The following is a 22790-nucleotide window of genomic DNA, read 5'->3' as shown; positions in this document are numbered from 1 at the left end:
CAATCAGAGGTGTGTTTTGGGCGTAACATGCAATCAACCAATCAGAGATCATCTCCCATTCCCTTTAAAAGCCAGGCGCATTTGGACCTTGGAACATTGCTGTTATGATGGAGGATTTTCACCCTAATATTTTTATTTGTAATCTTCTGCATGTGTGTGCTGCTGTGTGTCCCTGAACACATCTCCCTGTAAGACCAGCACGCCCAGAATGCACCTGAACACACCTCCCTGTAAGACCAGCATGCCCAGAATGCTCCTGAACACACCTCCCTGTAAGACCAGCATGCCCAGAATGCACCTGAACACACCTCCCTGTAAGACCAGCATGCCCAGAATGCACCTGAACACACCTCCCTGTACGACCAGCATGCCCAGAATGCTCCTGAACACACCTCCCTGTAAGACCAGCATGCCCAGAATGCACCTGAACACACCTCCCTGTAAGACCAGCATGCCCAGAATGCACCTGAACACACCTCCCTGTAAGACCAGCATGCCCAGAATGCTCTGGGCTCTGGGTGTCAGTTACCTGTTGGCAGCGAGACCTTGGCCTGGCTGTACAACATGACGTAGATACCGGAGAAAGGAACGTCTCGGAGCAGAGTGGCCATCAGGCCGGAGAACAGAGCGCCAGGACCTTCGGTCCGACACACGCTGCGCAGAGCACCGGTAACGCTCCCGTAACTGTACCTGCCACACTGCAACATAAGAACACAGACTTAGGAAACGCTACACTTCAACAAACATCAGTGTGTGATCACAACTACCTAAAATGATAGAAACCATCTTTTGGAGAGACGTGTGCTTTGATTTTGATTTTGTTTTTAGTTTGGCTCATGTCCGATCTGCTGAGGGTGAGATCTCAAAGTTTTAGCTTCACTTAAACTTCAAATCAATCATTTTTACATTTTTATGGTCTCAAACTTTATGTCACAGCAAACTTATTGAGCAGTCAGAGGCCATTAGTGGCTCAGTGGAGAACAGGAATCCTTCCCCTTGCAGGTGGTAGATTTAAAAACATCCAAGAAGATAAAAAAGGTTGTGAGAACTATGTAACTAAGGAGGAGTTGAGAATGAATCCCATTTGCTTTTGTATTGAGGGGGAATGAAACGCAGCAAAAGGCCGCAGGTCGGAGTCAAACTCGGGACCGCCGCGTCAAGAAGTGAACCTCTATGTATGGGCGCACGCTCTACCAACTGAGCTACCTGGGCGCCCCACACTGTAGCTTTAATATATGTAATTTTTGTTGCTATTCTGGTATCTGGTCCCTTGCAGTGAATAATGGTGTCTTGTAAGCCAATGTGGGCTGGGCATATTTAGTTTTATGCATGATTTTCTTTTTTTTTATTTATTTATTTATTTATTTATTTAAGGACAATGCACATTTAATGAACATGTACAGCAGTACACGTAAAAGTGCCAGATTATAGCCCAAAGGCTAATTTCCATCTGTAGTCCCAATTGGCAGATATAAATTACAATAACAGGACATAAGATAAACACTATTAACATCTGTTATATAAAACAGGATGAAAAAAAAACTATTTTCTATACTATATAAAAATTATTAATAAATGTTAAAACAGAAGCTCAACATACATATGTTTCACTAAACTAATACGGTACGACATACGAGTAGGGGTGACCCATACGTGGTTAGTTTTAAGACAAAATATATACAGTAATAACATTTGTTATGTGAAACAAGGAAAAACAAAATAAACAAAAATAAAAAAGCAAACAAGACAATTTATTAGTAAGTGTTAAGACGAAGACGCAATTCACCAGCACACTCCCTGGGCTAATACAGTACAGCATGCAGTCAGAAGTGATTGCACGTTTGGTTAGCTCTGAGCCATTCCTTTACCTGATACAATAATAACATATTAATCAGTCATTCGTATACTGCCTGCGCTCACTTCAAAGCGTGTCTTGATGACGGTGACCGGCAGCATGAAGACGCCCGCCACCGTCCGGGCCGAGCCTCCCAGCAGCACGGCCTCGGCGGCCCCGGGGCTGCGGTCCTGCAGGAAGTGCTGCTTCAGGGAGTAGAAGGTGCTGAAGTAGATCCCGACGCCGGGGATGGTCCGAGCAAAGGACTGGAGGAGCAGAAAGGGGGCAGAAAGTCAGAAACAGAAGGGAGAATCTGACGCTGGGGAATGGACCTTTTCCACAGCAGACATGTTGACTTGTCATAGTAGGAAAAGCACAGCTGAGATTGATAACCTTAACGATGGCTCAGTTCCATCAAGTGTCCCAGTAAGATATTTCAGTGAGTCAGCATGAACAATACCAGGACCTCTCCTAAGTGGAATGCAGCCATCAGTAATGGTTTAATACCAGGACCTCTCCTAAGTGGAATACAGCCATCAGTAATGGTGTTAAATACACCTGTGCTTTTCCTACTATGACATGTCAACATGTCTGCCGTGAAAAAGGTCTATTGTTCATGCTGACGCACTGAAATCTCTTACTGGGACACTTGATGGAACTGAGCCATCGTTAAGGTTATCAATCTCAGCTGTGCTTTTCCTGCTATGACATGAGTCAACATGTCTGCTGTGAAAAAGGTCCATTTGTGAAGACTTTGAATGAGACAGGAGGCGGCGGAGGTGGAGAAGAGACAAAATCAACAGGTTCTAACCGGTGAAACTCCTTTCCACAGTCCCAGCAGCCTCTCTGTTCGCACCACGCTCAGGAGCACAGTCACCATCCCCACTCGGCCCGAACTGAAAGAGGAACGTTCAGATGAGCTGACAGAAAGCGGAGGGGCCCACGAGCTGCATGTGTGACACGAGGTTTAGCTCAGGTTCAACTTTCTGTTGTTCATCCCGTCAATATTGCAAGAAAACATGTGATGCATGCTGGAGATATAATGATAACTGTGCACGTGCTGGGCTAAAATAACTGATTCTCCAATTAAAATAAATCAATAAATAAATTGGAAATGTAATCAAATCGGGAGCTTGTGAATCAAAATCAAATTGGCAAATCATTGGCGATACCCAGCCCGACTGATAATTGTGCGTGTGTGTGTGTGTGTGTGTGTGTGTGTGTGTGTGTGTGTGTGTGTGTACGTACAGACTCACCCAGGCTGCATGCCGCTCTGCAAAGTCTGCAGACGGGTCTTGACCAGGTCGAGAGGCTGGAAGAGCAGCGTGGAGCATGTCCCGCTGACGGAGCCGCACATGAAGGCTTTGATCGCTGGGTGGGCCTGAGGGGGGGGGGGGAGACACACAAGGAGAGAGGAAGTATGGAGTTACGGCGCTTGCACACTAGAGAAAGGGGATCCGGCGATTCACCGTAGGGTTGTGCGGCAACGGGAGTGTCACTGACTGAAACAGCCAATTGGAGCCAGTGATGCCAGTAACGCGTTACTCTAATCTGAGCACTTTTTTCAGTAACGAGTAATCTATTACTATTTCCAAACCAGTAATCAGATTAAAGTTACTGATCTAAGTCACCGTGCGTTACTATTTTTGTCATTTTCCTTAGTAAAAATATATATATTTTCTATGCTTTTCTTCTTGCGTCTCGGGGAGCGAAGTCACGTATGCGACAAGTCACGTTTTCAGCGTGAGGACAGGTCACGTGGTACCACGCGGCGACACAAACGTAAACAACAACGGAGGGAGGAGAGAGATGGAAATCCAGTCACCATTTAGAGTTTGTGTCAGCTAAAGACGGCAGTATTAAGGTTGGTTGTACACTCTGTGCTGGTGGCGACAAAGTGCTATCTAGCTTAGAGATGTTCCGATACCGATGCTGGCAAAATGCAGCAAAATGCTGGTATCGGTATCGGGAAGTACTGGAGTTTATGCACCGATCCGATACCACGTAATAAAGCCCTAAAGAAAATCTACATTAAAGTTGTTTATGTTCTTTTTCCGTTATAACTGACTGTCAAACTGGAGAATAAAAGAAAGTTGTACGACATTCATTGTTTGTGTTTGTTCATGTTTCACAAAGAGTTTAACCTGAGCCAGACAGACAACAAAGATAGAAATCCTATCACATCCATACAGGCATAGTAGTGTACAGCTGTTAAAACATAATAAAATATATGACCCACTGGTATCGGATCGGTACTCGGTATCGGCTGATACGCAAGTTCAGGTATCGGAATCGGTATCGGGAAGCAAAAAATGGTATCGGACCATCTCTAATCTAGCTACACAAACACTACATCACATCTGGAGAACCATTTGGAGTCCCAGCAGGGGGTGCGAAGCAGAGAGCAGGAGGCCCCCCACCACCCAAACAACTAAAGCTGGACTTCGTTGCAAAACCAGTAATTGGGGGAGAGTTGAAGAAGTTGTTGGGGCGGTATGTTGTAGAGGAAATGCTGCCCTTAAACACGGCTGACTGGCTCTTTTTGGTGCCATAATAAACCAGATCCTACTACTGGTAACGCTGAGCTGCCTCACAGTAAACTGGTTGTCATGTTTACGTTGAGGCTGTGGGGGGGTTGTGTCGGCAGCTGCCGAATGTAACTAATAAAGTAACTTCTAATCAAACTAAGTTACTTTTAAAATCAAGTAATCTGTAAAGTAACTAAGTTACTTTTTCAAAGTAACTGTGGCAACACTGACTGTAGCCCCCCAATGTAGCACAAGTAGACTTCATATTTCACAACTATTGTTTACCGTCAGTTCGTTTATAGAGCTTCGCGAAGAAAGAGACACAGCGAGTGTGCTTTGTTCGACACAGTCAGCGTGAATGACATCATCAACATGTCTGCCATGAAAAAGGTCTATTGTTCATGCTGACTCACTGAAATCTCTTACTGGGACACTGTCAGTACCCGATCCGTTCCACCGGCACGATCTGTTCTGCGCATGCGCAAGATGTTCACACGCTAGCCTCCAGCTAACGTTAGTTAGCTAATAGCTAATTCGGCGGACCGCTAGGGGATTATAGCGGTCTGCCGTTAGCCTCCACCGGGAAGCTAACGTTAGTTTAGCTAACGGTTAATTTGGCTAACCGCTAGCTGATTGCAGCGGTCTGCCGTTAGCCTCCACAGTTAAGCTAACGTTAGTTTAGCTAACAGCTAATTCGGCTAACCGCTAGCTGAGACAGCATGTAAACTTTAAAAGACCCTCAAAATAAAACGTTAAAATAAACGTTAACATACATAACAGCTGTTATGTCAGTTCTACTTTACTTATGCTCATTTAAAATACAATCACTCAATACTTGTCTTTATTGTTATTACTGTAAAGTCTTAATTTTGCTGTAGCCTGCTTTTCCCAGGAAGTTTGACTTAACGTTATTTTAGACTGAATCTAGCTGTCGGCTAGCGGTTAGCCGAATTAGCTGTTAGCTATCCCGGTGGAGGCTAGCGTGGAACGGATTGGGTACTGACAGAAAGCCACCAACCATGTGAATGCTGCTAGTCAGAAACAACGTAACCAGTGGGGTGGTGCCTGTTATTCCGAGGTGGCATGAACGCAGCATTATCATCTGCGCCTACGTCATGGCATACGTGTCATCTTGCACATGCGCAGAACGGATCGTGCCGGTGGAACGGATCGGGTACTGACAGACACTTGATGGAACTGAGCCATCGTTAAGGTTATCAATCTCAGCTGTGCTTTTCCTGCTATGACAAGTCAACATGTCTGCTGTGGAAAAGGTCCATAAAAAAGGGGAAATTTCACAGTTCAGGGTGTTTTCACTGTTGATTTGTTTAACTGTTGAACTGTTTTTTAAATTCAATAAATGCAAAATCTTTCCAAAAGTCAATGAGTAATTGTGTTGAATAATGCTGTTGAAATAATTCCTATTGAAACCTTGTACACTGCATTTATCTATATTATTCTTACTGCTATTAGAACATTACCGCTAAATTGCACATATCTGTACATGTTGTTCATACATTGTTCATATTACATAGCCATATGTTTTCTGCTCTTACTTATAACTGCTAATACACCACACATATTTATATTTAATTTATATTACTCTAACCCACCTTCTGTAAACCAACTGTACACTACTGTCTACACTGCACTAGATTTCTTGTCCTGTCTATACTTTGTATATCACATTGCACTTTTCTGCTCTTTTTGCACTTCTGGTTGGACAAAAACTGCATTTCGTTGTCTGTGTACTCTGCACAAGGACAATAAAGCTGAATCTAATCTAATCTAATATTCAGCTGTGATGTAGTCTCACGTTGCCAGACCTATCTTCACAGCGCTGCGTCAGCAGCCTTCTACCTGCTCCGACACTTTATTATCTTATTGCATCGCCAAAACCACCTCTGGACTCCCTGCCTGTCCAGTCAGAAAAAGTAGGTGAATATAAGTCATGACACGCATACGTCAGAACAGTGCTATCACTCAGACAGAGAGATTCCCTGACCTTAAATTAGTTTAAAAAAAAAAAAAGGTGCAACAACAAGAACTATCCTTCTGCTCAAACTGAAAAAGAATACTTATGTCACTTATGTAAGGCAGCAACTAACGACTCTTTTCTTTGTCGATTAATCTGTCGATTATTTTCTGGATTGATCGATTAGTTGATTGGTCTATAAAATGTCAGAAAATGTGTTTCAGGCCTGGGTCTACCGAGGTTTCTTCCTAAAAGGGAGTTTTTCCTTGGCCACTGTCGCATTAGTCACTGCTAATGCTTGCTCTTGGGGGGGAATTACTGGAATTGTTGGGTCTTTGTAAATTATAGAGTGTGGCCTAGACCTACTCTATCTGTAAAGTGTCTCGAGATAACTCTTGTTATGATTTGATACTATAAATAAAATTGAAATTTCCCAAAAAGCCCAAGATGACGTCCCCAAATGTCTTGTTTCGTCCACAACTCAAAAGATATTCAGTTTCCTGTCCCAGAGGAGTGAGGAAACTAGAACAATATTCACATTTTACAAGCTGGAATCACAGAAATTTGTCATTTTTTCCCCCATTAAAAAATGACTCAAATTGATTATGAAAAATAGTTGGCGATTAATTTAACAGTTGACACCTGATCGACTCATCTTTGCAGCTCTACACTCATGACTAATATCAGGTGAACAATCATTTTTCTGGCGGTAAAACTCACCAGTGATAGTTCCATGGTTCTTCAGGACGGTGACTCTGTTTTTCCTTTCTTCTTTCCGTTGATCTGTCACTCCGCTGCTGTCCACTCTCAGCTGTTTGCACGCGTAAAAAGAGGAGAAACAAGAAGTAGTCTCAGTCTGTTGATCAAACACAGTCTGGCCACGAAGAGTAACTGTTCCAGGTGATGAAGAAACATGTGCTCAGTCCTGCTGTCTGTATCAGAGTGCTGATGATCTCACACAGAGACAGACGCGACACACACACACACACACACACACACACACACACACACACACACACACACACACACACACACACACACACACACAGAAAGACACACACACAGAGAGAGACAGAAACAGAAACACACACACACACACACACACACACACACACACACACACACACACACACACACACACACACACACACAGAGACACACACACACACACACACACACACACACACACACACACACACACACACACACACACAGAAAGACACCCACAGAGAGAGAGAGAGAGAGACACACACACACACACACACAGAAAGACACACAGAGAGACACACACACACACACACACACACACACAAAGAAAGACACACACCGAGAAAGAGAGAGAGACACACACACACACACAAAGAAAGACACACACCGAGAGAGAGAGAGAGAGAGAGAAACACACACACACACACACACACACACACACACACTTTCCTATTTGTGAACACCCAACACAACACACAGCTACTCATTAACTAACCAATGAGCGTGGTGCTACCGATTAGCAGAGATCTGCTGCATGTTTGTCTTGTGAGTGTGCATGTGAACAGATAAACAGATAAACCTAACTCAGGCTGGGGGGAGGGTAACATCAGCTGTTTTCGATTATTCGATTAGTTGTGTGGTCTACTGTCACCGATGAGTGAAGAAACTTCAAAATATTCACATTTAACAAGCTTCAATCACAAACATTTACTTTTTCCTCAACAAAAACGACTCAAACTTAATCATCAATTATCAAAATAGTTGACGATTCATTTATTAGTGGATACCTAATCGATTAATCTTTGCAGCTGTAGTGTTTGACTTTTCTGAGCAATGGCTTGGTTTGATGGATGGATGTTCACACACTTGCAAGTTAGTAGACTCATGTAGAAACACGTATATTCTGCTGCAACCAAAGAAAATTTAACAATAATAATAATAATAATAATATTTGACCATCTATTCCTAGGATGCAGCTCCACCATCTCAACAGAAACCAGCCAGTATCAGGTGTGTGTTTCCTGCTCATCACTATTTTCATCATTATTACAATTCCTCTGAGGCTACTGAAATGTTACACGGCGTCATATCTACATGAAATGCCAATTTATATCAAACCTGCGTAAAAAAATACTTCAGGTTTGTTCTTCTGTAGCTTACCGGTCCCCAAATCTTCTGCACAGACTGATATCACAAGTCTGACGCAACCGGTTAGCATACGGTCAACGGACACGGTGAATGAAATACATGCACGGTGTTTGACAGGGAGGACAGGGCTCTTGTGTCATTAAAAAGCGGTCTTCTTATTCTTCCTCTGACCTAAAACAACCAGTCTCCAGACCTGTCTCCCTGCTCTGTCACTTTGACCTGTCTCCCTGCTCTCTAACAGGGTAGCGAGCAGCCGGTTCCTGCCGGTTGTAACTAATTACAACTGTGGTTGTAAGCCCCGCCCATCTAGGAGCTGCTGGCTTGTGATTGGTTAAACAGTTCCAGCCCGGTTGTAACTTGTTTCCTCGTAACTGTGAGAAATTTCCCGCCCATTTAGGAGCTGATGGCTTGTGATTGGTTATGTCAGTATTAAAAGGGCACCATAAAAATAATAATTAGCGCTAATTAGCGCAATTTAATCGCATTAATGTCATAGTTAACTCGCAATTAATCGCACATTTGTATCTATTTTAAATGTCCCTTGATTTCTTTTTGTCCCATTATTTTTTCTCATTTTAATGCTCTTATCAACATGATACAATACTTTTAAAACTGAACCGATAGATAGATAGATAGATATATATATATATATATATATATATATATATATATATATATATTTAAAAAGGAGCACCTTGTTCAATTGTATTTTGTCTGTTCTGTATGTTCAAAAATATAATATCTAAAAAAAAAAAAAAATAGAGCACAAAACGGTGAAAACAACCACTGGATGGGAAAAGGTTATTTTACAATGACAGTGAATGCACCACGAGGCTGGCGAGGTGAGCAACATTACATCATGACTATTTTTCAGACAACGGCAGCTACCGTCAGGTGTCGGAGTCCTCTCCAGTGAAATACAGACACACTTTACACCGTTTAGCTGTAAACTTTTTAACCGTGTTTAATCCAGCTACTAGCTTGGTAGGCTAACGTTACCTGCTGCCAAGTGTAGCGTTAACTAGCTAACGGTAGGCTAACGTTACCTGCTGCCAAGCGTAGAGTTAACTAGCTAACGGTATGCTAACGTTACCTGCTGCTAAGTGTAGTGTTGACTGGCCTCCTGTGCGGCAATGTTTCAGTTCCCTCTAACGTCCGTTTTCAGAGCATCAGAAAGAAGCGCAGGCATCTAAGTGGCACCTAAATAAGGCCCCGAAATCTGCGTTGCTATTTGGTCCGATAGATAACGGTCGTTAAGGCACCGGTGTCGTATTAGCACCGGGTCTCGGACCCATTTCAAAACGGCGATTTTCGTCGAAAAGCGACTAGTTTGCAGGTATGTTGTACTCTTTGGCCGGCTCGCAAGTGTGTGCAGCGTTGTTGTTTCCGGTCTAGCTAGATCCGGTGTGGTGTTGTAGTTTTTCTAACGTTACTAGTTGTTGCAGCAGCATGTGAAAAAACTACAAAGTTTGCTAGGCCAAAAAGAACGTTAATCTCGCAGTGAAAAAAATTGACGCCGTTAAAATGGGTTTACGTTAACGCCGTTAATAACGCGTTAAACTGACAGCACTAATATATAACTAGGAGTCAAATAATGTAGTGGATTAAAAAGTAGTTTAACATGTTCCCCTGAATTCCAGTGAAGTAGAAAGTAGCAGAAAACAGAAATACTCAAGTACCTCAAATATGTACTTAGTACAGTGCTTTGAGTTACTTTCTCCATACAGACTATATTTTATCACACATTTACATCAGTAACAGAAAAAAGACTTCCTATTAACCCCCTGTATTATTTTGAAGTCATCATTGTTGGTTAAGTGTGAAGTCATGAGTCCAACAGCTGTCTGTCTGATAAAGGAAAGGAAAGAGTTCTCACCCAAATGTCCCCATCCTTGTTTGCTGTCCTGATCACGTGTGTGTGTGTGTGTTTTCTGCCCTCTGCTTGTGACAACACATTTCATAAACTACTTTGGCCTGAATGTGTGTGTGAGTTTGTGTGTGTGAGTGAGTGTGTCTGTATGTGTGTAAGTGAGTGAGTGTGTCTGTTTTACTATATTCGTGGGGTCCAAAAACCAGAGACTACAGTATACTTGTGGGGTCTGCACAGCTTCGTGGGGACCAAAATGCTGGAACCCCCAAGTTTTTAGAGTTAAGACTTGGTTTTAGGATTAGGGTTAGAATTAGGTTATGGTTAGGGTGAGGGTTAAGGTTAGGCATTTAGTTGTGATGGTTAAGGTTAGGGTAAGGGTTAAGGTTAGGCATTTAGTTGTGATGGTTAGGGTTAGGGTAAGGGGCAAGGGAATGCATTATGTCAATGATATGTTCCCACATAGATAGTAATACGGACGTGTGTGTGTGTGTGTGTGAGAGAGAATTTGTATAGCCACCATGGTTTAGTGTTTTCGTAGATGGTCTTGTTGTGTTGATGCCTGGACTGAATTCTTATTTTATTTCAGAATTTCTTTTTATTGCTCACCTCGGGGAAATTGTTAAGTTGGAGTTTCTCACAGTACCACGATCTAGGGAGGTTCCAGGACATGTATGCATGGATTTTTAAAACGACAAAAACATGGGAAAAAATTGTCGGGAAAAAAAAAAAAAAACCTCAAAAAAAGCACCAAAGACTTCGAAAAACAAACGGGCGGAAATTGTCAAAAAAAAAAGGCGACAAAAACTCTGAATGAAGCGGCAAAAAAAAAAAAAAAAAAAAAAAAAAAAAAAAAAAAGTTCTGTAAACCAAAACTTCATGAAAATGAGTCAGATTTGTTCCGAGGACACCAGGAGGGTTAATAAATAAAACAGTCTGAAAATAAAGACGAGTATGAGACCCTAATAAAGACCCAGGTAGACAAGGTGTAGCAGTTTAGAAAGCCTCTTTAATTATTGATACCAACATTTCACAACATGATTTCCACTCCAGAGGTGCAGACAAAAACATTACACAAGAATTGAGGAGATGCAGTTTCTTTACTTATTTTTTGGATTTCCTTTACTTCTTAAGTGCGAAACAGCGACACGTTAAATCTGTGAGCTGTTATTCTTAACACATTCCTCTCACTTCCCAGCAGTGTGAGCCATAAGCAGCCCCCCCCACCCCAGAGCAGCCTGCGAGCAGTTTTCCAGCATCCCGACACAAAGAGCGTGTATCTCTAAAGGAAGTGTCCATCTGATACGTGTGGTCACATGTCGACTCGGCTCTATATGAAGCCCTTCGAGCCAGAGGGAAGGGAAGAAGCCCACTCAACAAGCAGTGCTCTGAGAATACAGTGTGTGCAGTGAGTAATAGAGAGACTACCCTGCCACCCAGTTTCAACTTTACCTTGAACATATACAAAAACAATGAAAGTGATGAATGTAAATAATCATGCACATCCCAAAAAAAAAAAAAAAAAAAAAAAGCCAACCAACCCTGCCCGGTAGAATTCAGCTGCGTTTAAGGCCGCCTTAAGGCGCCGACACACCAACCCGATTATCGGCCGTCGGACAGTCTGGCGAGGTCGGTGACTCGAGTGCTCGGTTGTTGAATCGGGGAGAGGGCAGTCGGACTCAATGGCCAATCCGATTGGTGGAGAGCTAACTCGGAAATGACGAGCAGGATGAGCGTGACTCAAAATCTGAGGAAATTCTTCTAAACTGACCTTTGTCGATCTGAAATGAAGACAGATTCAGCAACTGCATTTCTCTCTTAAAGTGTTTCCAGAAACATGTTTCGGTGAACTATTTTAGTACAATATGAGATCGTATTCTGAATGAGCCGCCATTATGGTTGGATTTGAAATTCGGGAGCAGCCAGACCCACGCGATGCGTTCGTCCAATCAGCAATCATCTCTTTGGTGTGTTCGGAGGAACTTTTTTTGGACCAACTCGGGGAGAGTGATCAGTCCGACTGGCTTTACTGCCGTCTGATTGGCCGTCTGGTTGGTGTGTCTGGGCCTTTAGTTCATGTCGGTGCACTTATTAAACTAAACCATCACATGCACGGGCTTTCCAAAACTCCCAAGCTTCTCCGTCAATGTTTCAATGAAACACACAAATGCAGTGGTTTATAATGTCTAAGCTGAAGTGTTTTTTTTTTTCCCATCTCAGTGCAAAAATTAAGAATTTTCACCACAGTCCCAATCACATGCTTTCAGTATGCGCCAGTGAGAAGTCTCCGATTGGGTCGCTCCAAAACCTGCCTCCAATTTTGTTTCACCGTTAACATTTTGAAGCCCTAAAGCGTAGTCACGAGTACTAACTGCAGCTAAATTGATTATCGAGTACATTTCCGCTTATAAAGCTTCATTATAATCTGAAGCGAAAGCATAACAAACACGAAGCCCTTCAATTCTGAACATTATAAAAACTTCTGCATAAAATACAATTCCATAGATTGAGATATTACTTTGGTCCCCTTCCAGTAATCGGTCTTCATTTATGTATACTTCTTTTCTTTGTTTCCTCATTCTTCAATTAGAAAAATAGATCCTAAATCAGGACTATCATAATTTGAACGTTTCCTTACAAAAATATCATTTTATTTTTTTGTTTTTTTCTTCCCAGAGAACGAAAAAATTGAAGCAAACGAAAAAATTTGGCCCACAAATAACGTGTGTGTGTGTGTGTGTTTGTCAGCATGGTGATTGTCCCGAGTTTACTGGCTTCTGTGTGTGTGTGTGTGTGTGTGTGTGTGTGTGTAACTGCATAGATTGTCAATGTTAAAGACATCAGACCGTCTCAGGACTAAACTCGGAGTAATCAGGTTTGAATCCCTTTCTTTCGGACCACCCTCTAATGTTGCTCTCCGTTCAGTAGGTACAGTGGTGTGTGCTCGTGTGTGAATTTGGATCGGCCCGGTTGTGATGCAGTTCTAAAGGAGTCGAGTGGCACGCTGGCGGCGTTCACTCCGGCTTGGGCTCGGGGGCCTCGCTCTTGGGCTCGCTCTCCTCGTCACTTTCGATGCCGGAGCGGGGAACAGTGCGGCGCACGGTGAAGGGGAGGTCGTTACGCCTGAAAGAAGAAACAAAGAAGCATTTAAATAGTAAAAAAACGACAGAACACCTGAGGTCTGGTCTGATGGAGAGCAGGACAGTAGAACCACCTTCACTGCATTCAAAATCTATTGGATTCTCATGCTTGAAATAATGTGATTGTTATTCAGGGTTCATACGCACTTTAACCAATACTTTTCTATGAAAATCTGTGTGTTCCTGAAAATGTCCGTCGACATTAGGGCTGGGCATCGAGAACCGATTCCTAATCGGAATAGTTTCAAAAATTACGATTCTATCGGAATAGTTTCTTTATTGGAATCGTTTTGGAATCGTTTGGAGGATTTGGTTTCAAATCCGATCATCACTTCCCAATTTAATATGCGCAAGTTTGGGTTTCCGTAGCAACCAGGTGCTTGTTGTGTTGCAGCCATGGAGCTCAGTAAGTGGTGCTCTAGTCTGGCTTTATTTTACGTTGAAAAAGCCCCGTCAAACTGCAACCCACCTTTTGAATCAAATAAAACATTCCTCTTTGTGAAGTAAGCATGTGACCCGTTTCAACTCCACCACTCAAAGAATCAGAATTGATAATAACCGGAATCAAGAGGAAGAATCGTTAAAATCCAAACGATGCCCGACCCTAGTCGACATTCTACAATAAGAATACCAATCTGAGTTAAAGTTGACCCTCCGAGGTTTAACTATAAAATGAATGATAATGTCTGTGGTTCATAGTGGGATTCATCATATCGCTCCCGGAATACAACGCTGAGGTTAAGACAACGTGAAAATACATTTATTAATCACATATTATTATGCTGTGTTAAAAAAAAAAAATTCCATGACTTTTCCAAAACTTTCTGGGTCTTTTTATGTTTCCAAAACCTTTCCAGGCCTGGAATTTGCATTTTTAAAATTCCATAACTTTTCCAGGTATTTTCAAAACTGATTATTTTAAAAAAGGGCACCATCCTGCATTTAGTTTTTATTCAGTCGAAGGTGATCCATTTTGGCCCCCTTCCTGAATTATAATACATATACCCATTTCAAATTGAGCTCCCATATGTCAACAGATCTGCTACAAGTCTCCGTGTAGAATCCCAGATAACTATGAAAGTCCGTTAGTCGACCAATAGGTCGTTTTGGTCTTAGTCGACTAAGATTTCTTTAGTTGATTAGTCATTTTTTATGCTTATTCATGCTGTATGACTTATTTCCAAGAATCTTGTGAGCACATCTCTGGTAAACACACAATTTAAAGTGGGTGTCTGTGTACCTGTCTAAATGTTATCTTGATGTATTTGTCCGTGTATATTGTTGTGTCTATTGCTGTGTGGACTAGCCAGACCTTCCTCCGCAGCACTGTGGAGGAAGGTCTGGCAAAAGCGGGAGTGTCGATCAAATCAAGTAACCGATAAGTCGACAAAATCCTAAACGACTGTTAGTTTGACGACAGCCCCAGACTCTGTGGTCCCTTTCCCCCCTTTTACCGGAGCTTGCTCTTGAGGGTGGAGACTTCACGGTTCATGGCGTCTGCCGACTCCGTGGCGTCCTCCAGCTCCCGCTGCAGTTTCCTTCGGTTGGCGTTGGCTCTCTGAGCCTCTTCCTCAGCCTCCTCCAGCTGACGCTTCAGCTGCTTCATGCGAGAGTTCGCCTTGTCCACCTACGATTACACACACACAATTATAACGTTGGTCTCTGAAGTAAAGGCTGGACTACAATAGAGCTGTTTGGAGCAGTTGGTGAACAGTGTTTTCTGTTGGAGATGGTAAGTCCAAGTAACATGCACAAAAAATATATATAAAACACAATAAAGGAAAGGGAAAAAGCCAAAGCATAATACAAGCACTTCTTATAAAAAAATAAAAATAAATCTAAAAAGAAGATGGGAAGCCCTCTGACCTGGTCCTTGTACTGCTCCGTGTTGCGTCTCTCGTCGTCCACCTGCAGGATGACTTCCTTCAGTTTCTTCTCGGTGCGTCTCACCAGCTTGGTGGCTCCCTGCCTCTCCCTGAGTCAAGAGCACAACTTTAGTCAGACTAAAAGACACAAAGTCACATACTGAGAGGAACCACGTTCGTCTTGTGGAGAGGAGTATATGCAAGGGCTTTAAAACTCAACTGTTCACGTAACCCTTGTGTTGTCTTCCCATCAGCCATCAACTTTTGGTGCTTTTTCTGACGTTTTTGTTGTTTTTTTTTCCAGCGCTTTCTGGTTTTTGTCTCTCTTTTAAAAACAGCTTTTTTGTCATTTTTTCCCCCGACATTTTTCACGTGTTTTTCAACGTTTTTGTCGCTTTTTCCGAATTATTAATTATTTTAACTAGTTAAGATCAGAGGATGTGGATGGATGATTACAGACATGTCAAAGTTTAGTCAGGATACTGTCTTGAAACAATTTAAAACCTTTTTTTTTTTTTTTTTAAATGCCATGAAATTGAATAAAACAACCAAAATTCTATGAAAGTAATCATTCATTTTACCTGAAGAACATTGTATGGCATCCAGGTTATTTTTTAGACAATTTGGCTGAAAGAAACCCAAGTTCCTGATATTAAAAACTTTGAAAACATGTCAAATCTGACCCGAGGGGAACACCACGGTGTCTGCTCTAGAAGCTCTGTTCCCCATTTCTCAAACTACGGAGCAACCCAAGGCCCAAATCCCAGAGCGTGTGTGGGTTAAATGCGACTGCTGAGGCTTTCACCTGGTCTCCATGTCCAGCTGTTCCTCCAGCTGAGCGATCTTAGCCTCCAGGGCGGCCATGTTGGCCTTGTACTTGGACTTGACTGTTCCCTCGAGCTCCTGCAGCTTCAGTTTCAGCTCCTTGTTCTGGCGCTCCAGCTGGCAGCGAGCGCCTTCCACGCGCTGACAGGTGCTACGCTCGGCTGTCAGCTCCACGTTCATCTGGTCGCTCTGACGGAAAGAGGAACAAAGTTGGACAGGAACGCTTCGGTACGACTGGGGTGTGATCGATATGTTGAGTCAACATTTAAGGACTTAAAATCCAAACATTTTCAGAACACAAACTAGGGCTGTGCAATTAATCAACAATTTTAACCGCGTTTACGATTTCCGCTCCTAATGATCACATAAACAGATTAATCTATGGCCGGGTTAGCTCAGTGGGTAGAGCAGGCACACATATATAGAGGATTATTCCTCGACGCAGAAGGTCCAGGGTTCGAGTCCGACCTGTGACAATTTCCTGCATCTCTCTCTCCCCCCACCCTCCCTCCCTCCCTCTCCACTTTCATATCTAGCTGTCCTAGCCATTAAAGGCAGAAAATGCCCCCAATAAAAAAAAATAAAAAAAAATAAAAACTGATTATTTTGTACAAAAGGCCAAATATTAATGAAAATTTCACAGTTCAGTTTGGTTTTTTGGGCATTTTAGCCTTTAATAGACAGGACAGCTGTAGACAGGAAAGAGGGGAGAGAGAGAGAGGGGCAAGTCATGCAGTAAATGGCCAGACTCAAACCCTGAGCCGCTGCGTCGAGGACTGAGCCTCTGCATATGGGCGCCTGCTCTACCAAGTGAGCTACCCAGGCGCCCAGTTCAAGGCGTTTTCATTGTTGATTTGTTCACGTTTTTTTAAGTTCAATAACTGCAATTCCAAATAAGTATACTTACTGTGGCAATAACACCTTTTCTGATTCTGACATCTTGATAAATTGAAATGTATCGTTAGGAGGATAACCCCTTGAGATGAAGCATCTCGTTTTCGAGGGGGTCCTCGAGACATAAGACAAAAACTATACAGCACGTAAATGTACATTCACCCTCACTAAAGCTCTCCCTCATCCCGCCCCACTGACTCTTTATTGGAAACAAATCCATGTTTAAAACATATTGCAGTAAAACAAAAGTCCATCTTTTCAACAGTTAATGAATAATAGTGTTAAATAAATCGTGATTTCAATATTCAACAAAATTATTATTATTATTTTCCCCATAATCGAGCAGCCCTAACACACATGGCAACGAATCCATGTTTCTTCTGTAATGAGACCAAATAGAGCGCGGCTGTATGTTTGTGTCCACAGACCTGCAGCATTGCTTTCTTCAGCCGGTCGTTGGTCAGCTCCGTGTTGCACTGCTCCTCCTCCAGCTCCTCCTCCAGCTGAGCGATGCGAGCCTCCAGACGTCTCTTCTCCTCTGCAACCAGAGCGCTGAGGGAGAGATCGAACAAAAAAAGGTCAAGTTAAGTCAATTTTATTTATTTAGCGCATTTCATACAACAGGCGTAAACTCAATGTGCTTCAAAATAATAATAATAAAAAAAAAAAAAAAAAGACGTCTACATTTAAAAAGGAACACGCCGACTTATTGGGAATTTAACTTATTCACTGTAACCCCCAGAGTTAGACTAGTCCATACATACCCTTCTCATCTCTTATTGGGACTTTATCTTATTCACTGTAACCCCCAGAGTTAGACTAGTCCATACATACCCTTCTCATCTCTTATTGGGACTTTATCTTATTCACTGTAACCCCCAGAGTTAGACTAGTCCATACATACCCTTCTCATCTCCATGCATGCTGTAATGCTGTCTGACGGCTCCAGCGGCATCAGGCCAGCACAGAACCTGAAGGTGAATGGTTCCAGTAATCCTGCTGCTCCGAATAAGTGACAGAATAACTCCAACATGTTCCTATTTACAGGTTGTGATTTGTAGAGTCACAGCGTGTACAAAAAAACAACCTAACATGAGACACAGCCATTTTCTAACCGTAAACAAACCGGGAACTATATTCTCAGGCGGAAGAATATAGTACTTGGGCGGAGTGATATGCTTTGCAGCAAGCCTGTCTGAGAATATAGTTCCCGGTTTGTTTACTATTAGAAGACGGCTGTGTCTCATGTTACGTTGTTTTTTGTACACGCTGTGACTCTACAAATCACAACATGTAAATAGGAACATGTTGGAGTTATTTTGTCACTTTTGTCACAATTCGGAGCAGTAGGCTAGTTGGAACCAGTTACCTGCAGGATTTGTGCTAGGCTAAGCTAATGCTGGAACCGTCAGACAGCCTTACAGCACGCACGGAGATGAGAAGGGTATATATGGACTAGTCTAACTCTGGGGGTTACGGTGAATAAGCTAAATTCCCAATAAGTCGGCGTGTTCTTTTAAAAGAAGATACTGTTGTAGCACACCACTGTTTATAGTGCAAAGGAAATTAAATAAAAAGGACACAAGACACAAAAGCGGTCAACAACAGGTGATGCCACACAACGAGACACTTTTTCCATTTTACTTGAGTTTGACAGATGTCTTACTTCTTGCTGGCCTGACTGTTAATCTCGTCCTGCAGTTCGTCTCTCTCCTGCTGGGCCTGTCTCTTCACGCGCTCTGCTGCCGCCAACTCCTGCACAGGGACCAATGAGAAAAGAGAAATCAGTTTCAGTAAGCGACAGAGGCCGGGGAATAGAACCAAGAGGCGGAGAGGCGTGCAGGCAGACCTCCTGCATCTGGAGCATGTCGGCCTCCATTCCCTTCAGCTTCTTCTCCGTCTCCTTGCTCTGAGCCAGGATCTCCTCTCGGGACATGCGTGTATCCTCCAGCTCCCGCATAAGATCCTTCATCTGGGCCTGCGGAGTCAAGAAGAATCAGTCAAACTGAGTCAGAGGCAGTGGTGGAAGAAGTATTCAGATCCTTTACTTAAGTAAAAGTACTAATACCACACTGTAAACATACTCCGTTAAAAGTAAAAGTCGTGCATTGAAAAGTAGTCGATGCAGAACTCTCCTCCCATTGTAGTGTGTGTAAAGGATCCAACCAGTTGTGTGTTTAAAGGTCTCTTCATCTCAGCTGGACTTGTAGCCGTTATATTGTCGGCTAGTTTAATTTAGAATCAAACTTCAGATTTTAGAAACTACATGTGTTTTGTGTGCAGGAATCTTGATGTGTAAAGTAACTAGTAACTAAAGCTGTAACAGATTCCATTCAATTCAATTTTATTTATAGTATCAAATCATAACAAGAGTTATCTCGAGACACTTTACAGATAGAGTAGGTCTAGACCACACTCTATAATTTACAAAGCCCCAACAATGACAGTAATTCCCTCAAGAGCAAGCAGTGCGACAGTGGCGAGGAAAAACTCCCTCTTGGGAAGAAACCTCGGACAGACCCAGGCTCTTGGTAGGCGGTGTCTGACGGGCCGGTTGGGGATGTGAACAGATGAATGTAGCGGAGTAACTAAAGTAACTAGTAACTAAAGCTGTAACTGATGAATGTAGAGGAGTAACTAAAGTAACTAGTAACTAAAGCTGTAACAGATGAATGTAGAGGAGTAACTAAAGTAACTAGTAACTAAAGCTGTAACAGATGAATGTAGAGGAGTAACTAAAGTAACTAGTAACTAAAGCTGTGACAGATGAATGTAGAGGAGTAACTAAAGTAACTAGTAACTAAAGCTGGAACAGATGAATGTAGTGGAGTAAAATGTACAATATTTCTCTCTGAAATGTAGCTGAGTAGAAGTAGAAAGTGACATGAAAAGAAAAGACTCAAGTAAAGTACAAGTACCTCAACATAAATACTTACATACAGTACTTGAGTAAATGTACACTGCACCACTGGTCAGAGGACACAGGGAGAAAACTACATGGCTGGTATATTTCAACGGTTCATAGCTTCTTGTTTTTTGTTGCATTGAAGACATTTCAGCGACGGACTCACCTGGAGTTTCTTCAGCTGTTTGAGGGCCTCGTCGCGGTTCTTGTTGGCCATGTCGATGCCGGCCTCCAGCTCCTTCAGGTCCAGCTCCAGCTTCTTGCGCCCAGCGACGGCTGCAGAGCGCTGCTTCCTCTCATCCTCCAGCTCCATCTCCATCTCGCGCACCTGATGGATGGATGCACGCTGGAGTTCAGCCACGCCCCATAACCCACAAACAAGAAACTGCACCTACAGGCTTACACGTCCTGAGCAGTGTTTCGGTTTGACGGCGACAATAACTTCAATTAAACTGAAATTGTGGAACATTTGAACCTTCATTTTATGCTCATTTTCAGATGATTGTCAAGGTGAAAAAACAGGCTCTGACTTTTGTCTACGTCTTGTGTTTCTAAAGAGAGATTTTGTCAACTTTTGAAACAATACTGGTCTAGAAAGAACTGCACGAGTACTGTAGTGCTGCCCCCACTTTGTCGATTAGTCAACTAATCGGTTGTTTCGGTCTTAGCCAGTTATACCGTAGTCGTAGGGCTGGGCGATATGGAGAAAATCAGATATCACGATATTCCTGACCAAATACCTCAATATCGATATTGCGGCGATATTCTAGGGTTGAGAATTGTGGGTTTAACAAAATATCTTCACACTTAGATTTTAGATAAATAATCATCAGTAATGTGGACATAATGTCTAAGTGGGGAAAAGGCAAATAATAGAACAGCTAGAACAGTCTGGTAAGTTCAGAAAAGTACATCACTTTACTGTAATGCAGCAACCACAGGAAAAGACAACACTTATGCCATATCAGGATATGAGGATATCCAAAATCTAAGACGATATCTAGTCTCATATCACAATACTGATATAATATCGATATATTGCCCAGCCCTACTTAGTAGTCTAAGAATTTCGCTCTATTCGTCTGTAACCAAACTGTTCTCTATATACAGATTGTCTAGCAGTCTAGAACCAGTTTCCAGAAAAACTAGATGTGCCCGATTCTCCATCCTGTACAGACCTGTTTGACCAGTGACCTCTTCTTCTCCTCGCCCATCTCGTCGCGGCCCGCCAGGTCTCTCTCGTACTGGGCCTTCATGGCCTGCATGTTGACCTCCAGACGCAGCTTGGCGTCCTCGGTGGCCTGCAGCTCGTCCTCCAGCTCCTCCAGCTGAGTCTTCATCTCCTCCAGCTGCTGCTCCATCGCACGCTTGGACTTCTCCAGCTCGTGGACCTGCGGGACCGGGAGGACAGATTTGGGATGAGAACAATGGTGGGAACCAGGGTTCGGGGGCGCTGTGCTTTCTTCCCGATTTGATTCTTCCCCGATACATGGGTGCCAATTCGATTTTCGATTGCGATTGGTTTAGCTGAACACATATGATCTAGTCGCCGCTGGCGGTAGCGTATAAACAGAAAATAGGTGAATCATTGGTAAAATTACAAGATATCTAAAATTTGTAGCAAAAAATGTGTTGTTTTTATAATATAATCCAAAATATGAAATAAGGTACCCCCAGGTTTCCACAAGTTAAATTTAAGACTTTTTAAGGCCTTTTTAATACCATATAGAATTAAATGTAATACCAACTTCAAGGCCATACTAGCAAAAGTATGTAGGATATAATGGAATATCAGAAAGGATTTTAGGGTCTAAAAATAAGTACTTGAACTTTATACAACATTGTGTTGTAGTCAGAGATGCTCACAAGTCTCTGAGCTAGAGTCCAAGTAAAGTCTCAAGTCTTTGAGCTAGAGTCCAAGTCAAGTCTCAAGTCTCTTGTGGTTATAATAAGTGTTGCATCATGTAATATGTTATTATAACTCCTTTATCTATTAGCAGACAGTATCAGCTTTGATTTTGGTATATAATCAGTGTAAACAGACTACTGCAACATGACAAAAAAAACAAGAATGCTTTACTTTTAAGTTAATATCTGTATGTTGCCTTGTAGCTTGAACATACAGTACGGTACAGACCAAAAATTGAGGTTTGGAAGAAAAAGGACTCCCTTGTCTGTCGATGAATTATAATGAAAGGCCTTGGCTCCTATACCTTATAAACTACTGTAAGTCAACACATCCCAGACTCTCAAACCAGTGTAACGTTATAATTAAATGAAACTGTAACATTATATGATCAACAATAATCCTGTAACCTGTTTGCAGACAACGTTAATAATTAACGTGATGGCAGCCAGATTAACGTTAAATGATTAACGTAACGTTAATCGACCACTACAAGTTTGGCAATTAAACAAACTCTCATTTATATTTGATAAGGAAGACAGTCGGAGTTAACTTCCCGTAACGTTAGCTCGTAGCTAAAGCAAGAAGCAAGCTAACGGTAGATGGTCAATGCTGAGCTAAACATGTTTACTCACCTATCAGGGTGCGTTTTCAGATGCCTGATAAAATTAGATGTGGTTGAGCCAGAATCTTTTATCGTGATACCGCATATTTTGCATTGAGCGCTTCTTTTGTTTGGGCTTTCTTGTTTGAAGTTTTTGAACCCAAAGCTTACGATGAATGGCACAGCAGCGGCCGGTGCATTTGACATGTTTGTTTGTTGTCCTCGCTCTCGCAGCCAGCAATACGTAGTAGGCTACGTGTTGTAGGCAGGTTCTAGGTAACGGAGGGAGGGGTACAGCGAGCTGATCAGTA

The 22790-nt window shown here is 42.5% G+C and overlaps 2 protein-coding genes across 6 annotated transcripts in view; both read right to left on the bottom strand.

Annotated features, from left to right (window-relative positions):
* The window catches only part of LOC114569756 (mitochondrial glycine transporter B), an 11660-nt gene extending 2882 nt beyond the window's left edge, over nt 1-8778 (bottom strand). Inside the window, exons 1-6 of one of the 4 annotated variants that reach the window (XM_028599805.1) lie at nt 8444-8778; nt 7058-7148; nt 3091-3215; nt 2646-2730; nt 1921-2100; nt 530-698 (exon numbers count right to left, since the gene is read on the bottom strand). In XM_028599805.1, coding sequence (XP_028455606.1) covers nt 530-698; nt 1921-2100; nt 2646-2730; nt 3091-3215; nt 7058-7072 — 574 coding nt within the window. In that variant the 5' untranslated portion in view covers nt 7073-7148; nt 8444-8778. Of the gene's footprint in view, nt 1-529; nt 699-1920; nt 2101-2645; nt 2731-3082; nt 3216-7057; nt 7149-7820; nt 7901-8443 lie in introns of those variants that run through there. The other 3 variants (XM_028599807.1, XM_028599804.1, XM_028599806.1) reach the window with 3 other exon arrangements.
* A 2551-nt stretch (nt 8779-11329) lies between these two features.
* Nucleotides 11330-22790, bottom strand: part of LOC114570098 (myosin-9) — a 58283-nt gene continuing 46822 nt past the window's right edge. For both annotated transcript variants that reach the window (XM_028600318.1, XM_028600319.1), the window contains 9 exons: nt 21148-21360; nt 20136-20297; nt 18914-19042; nt 18731-18819; nt 17493-17616; nt 16151-16359; nt 15347-15455; nt 14935-15107; nt 11330-13463 (listed from right to left, as the gene is read on the bottom strand). In XM_028600318.1, coding sequence (XP_028456119.1) covers nt 13355-13463; nt 14935-15107; nt 15347-15455; nt 16151-16359; nt 17493-17616; nt 18731-18819; nt 18914-19042; nt 20136-20297; nt 21148-21360 — 1317 coding nt within the window. In that variant the 3' untranslated portion in view covers nt 11330-13354. The remainder of the gene's footprint in view (nt 13464-14934; nt 15108-15346; nt 15456-16150; nt 16360-17492; nt 17617-18730; nt 18820-18913; nt 19043-20135; nt 20298-21147; nt 21361-22790) is intronic.

The sequence above is a fragment of the Perca flavescens genome, chromosome 15, assembly GCF_004354835.1.
Source record: "Perca flavescens isolate YP-PL-M2 chromosome 15, PFLA_1.0, whole genome shotgun sequence".
In the NCBI taxonomy this organism is placed as follows: domain Eukaryota; kingdom Metazoa; phylum Chordata; class Actinopteri; order Perciformes; family Percidae; genus Perca; species Perca flavescens.
The sequence above is the reverse complement of the archived record's forward strand: the minus strand, read 5'-3'. Positions and strand labels throughout refer to the sequence as shown.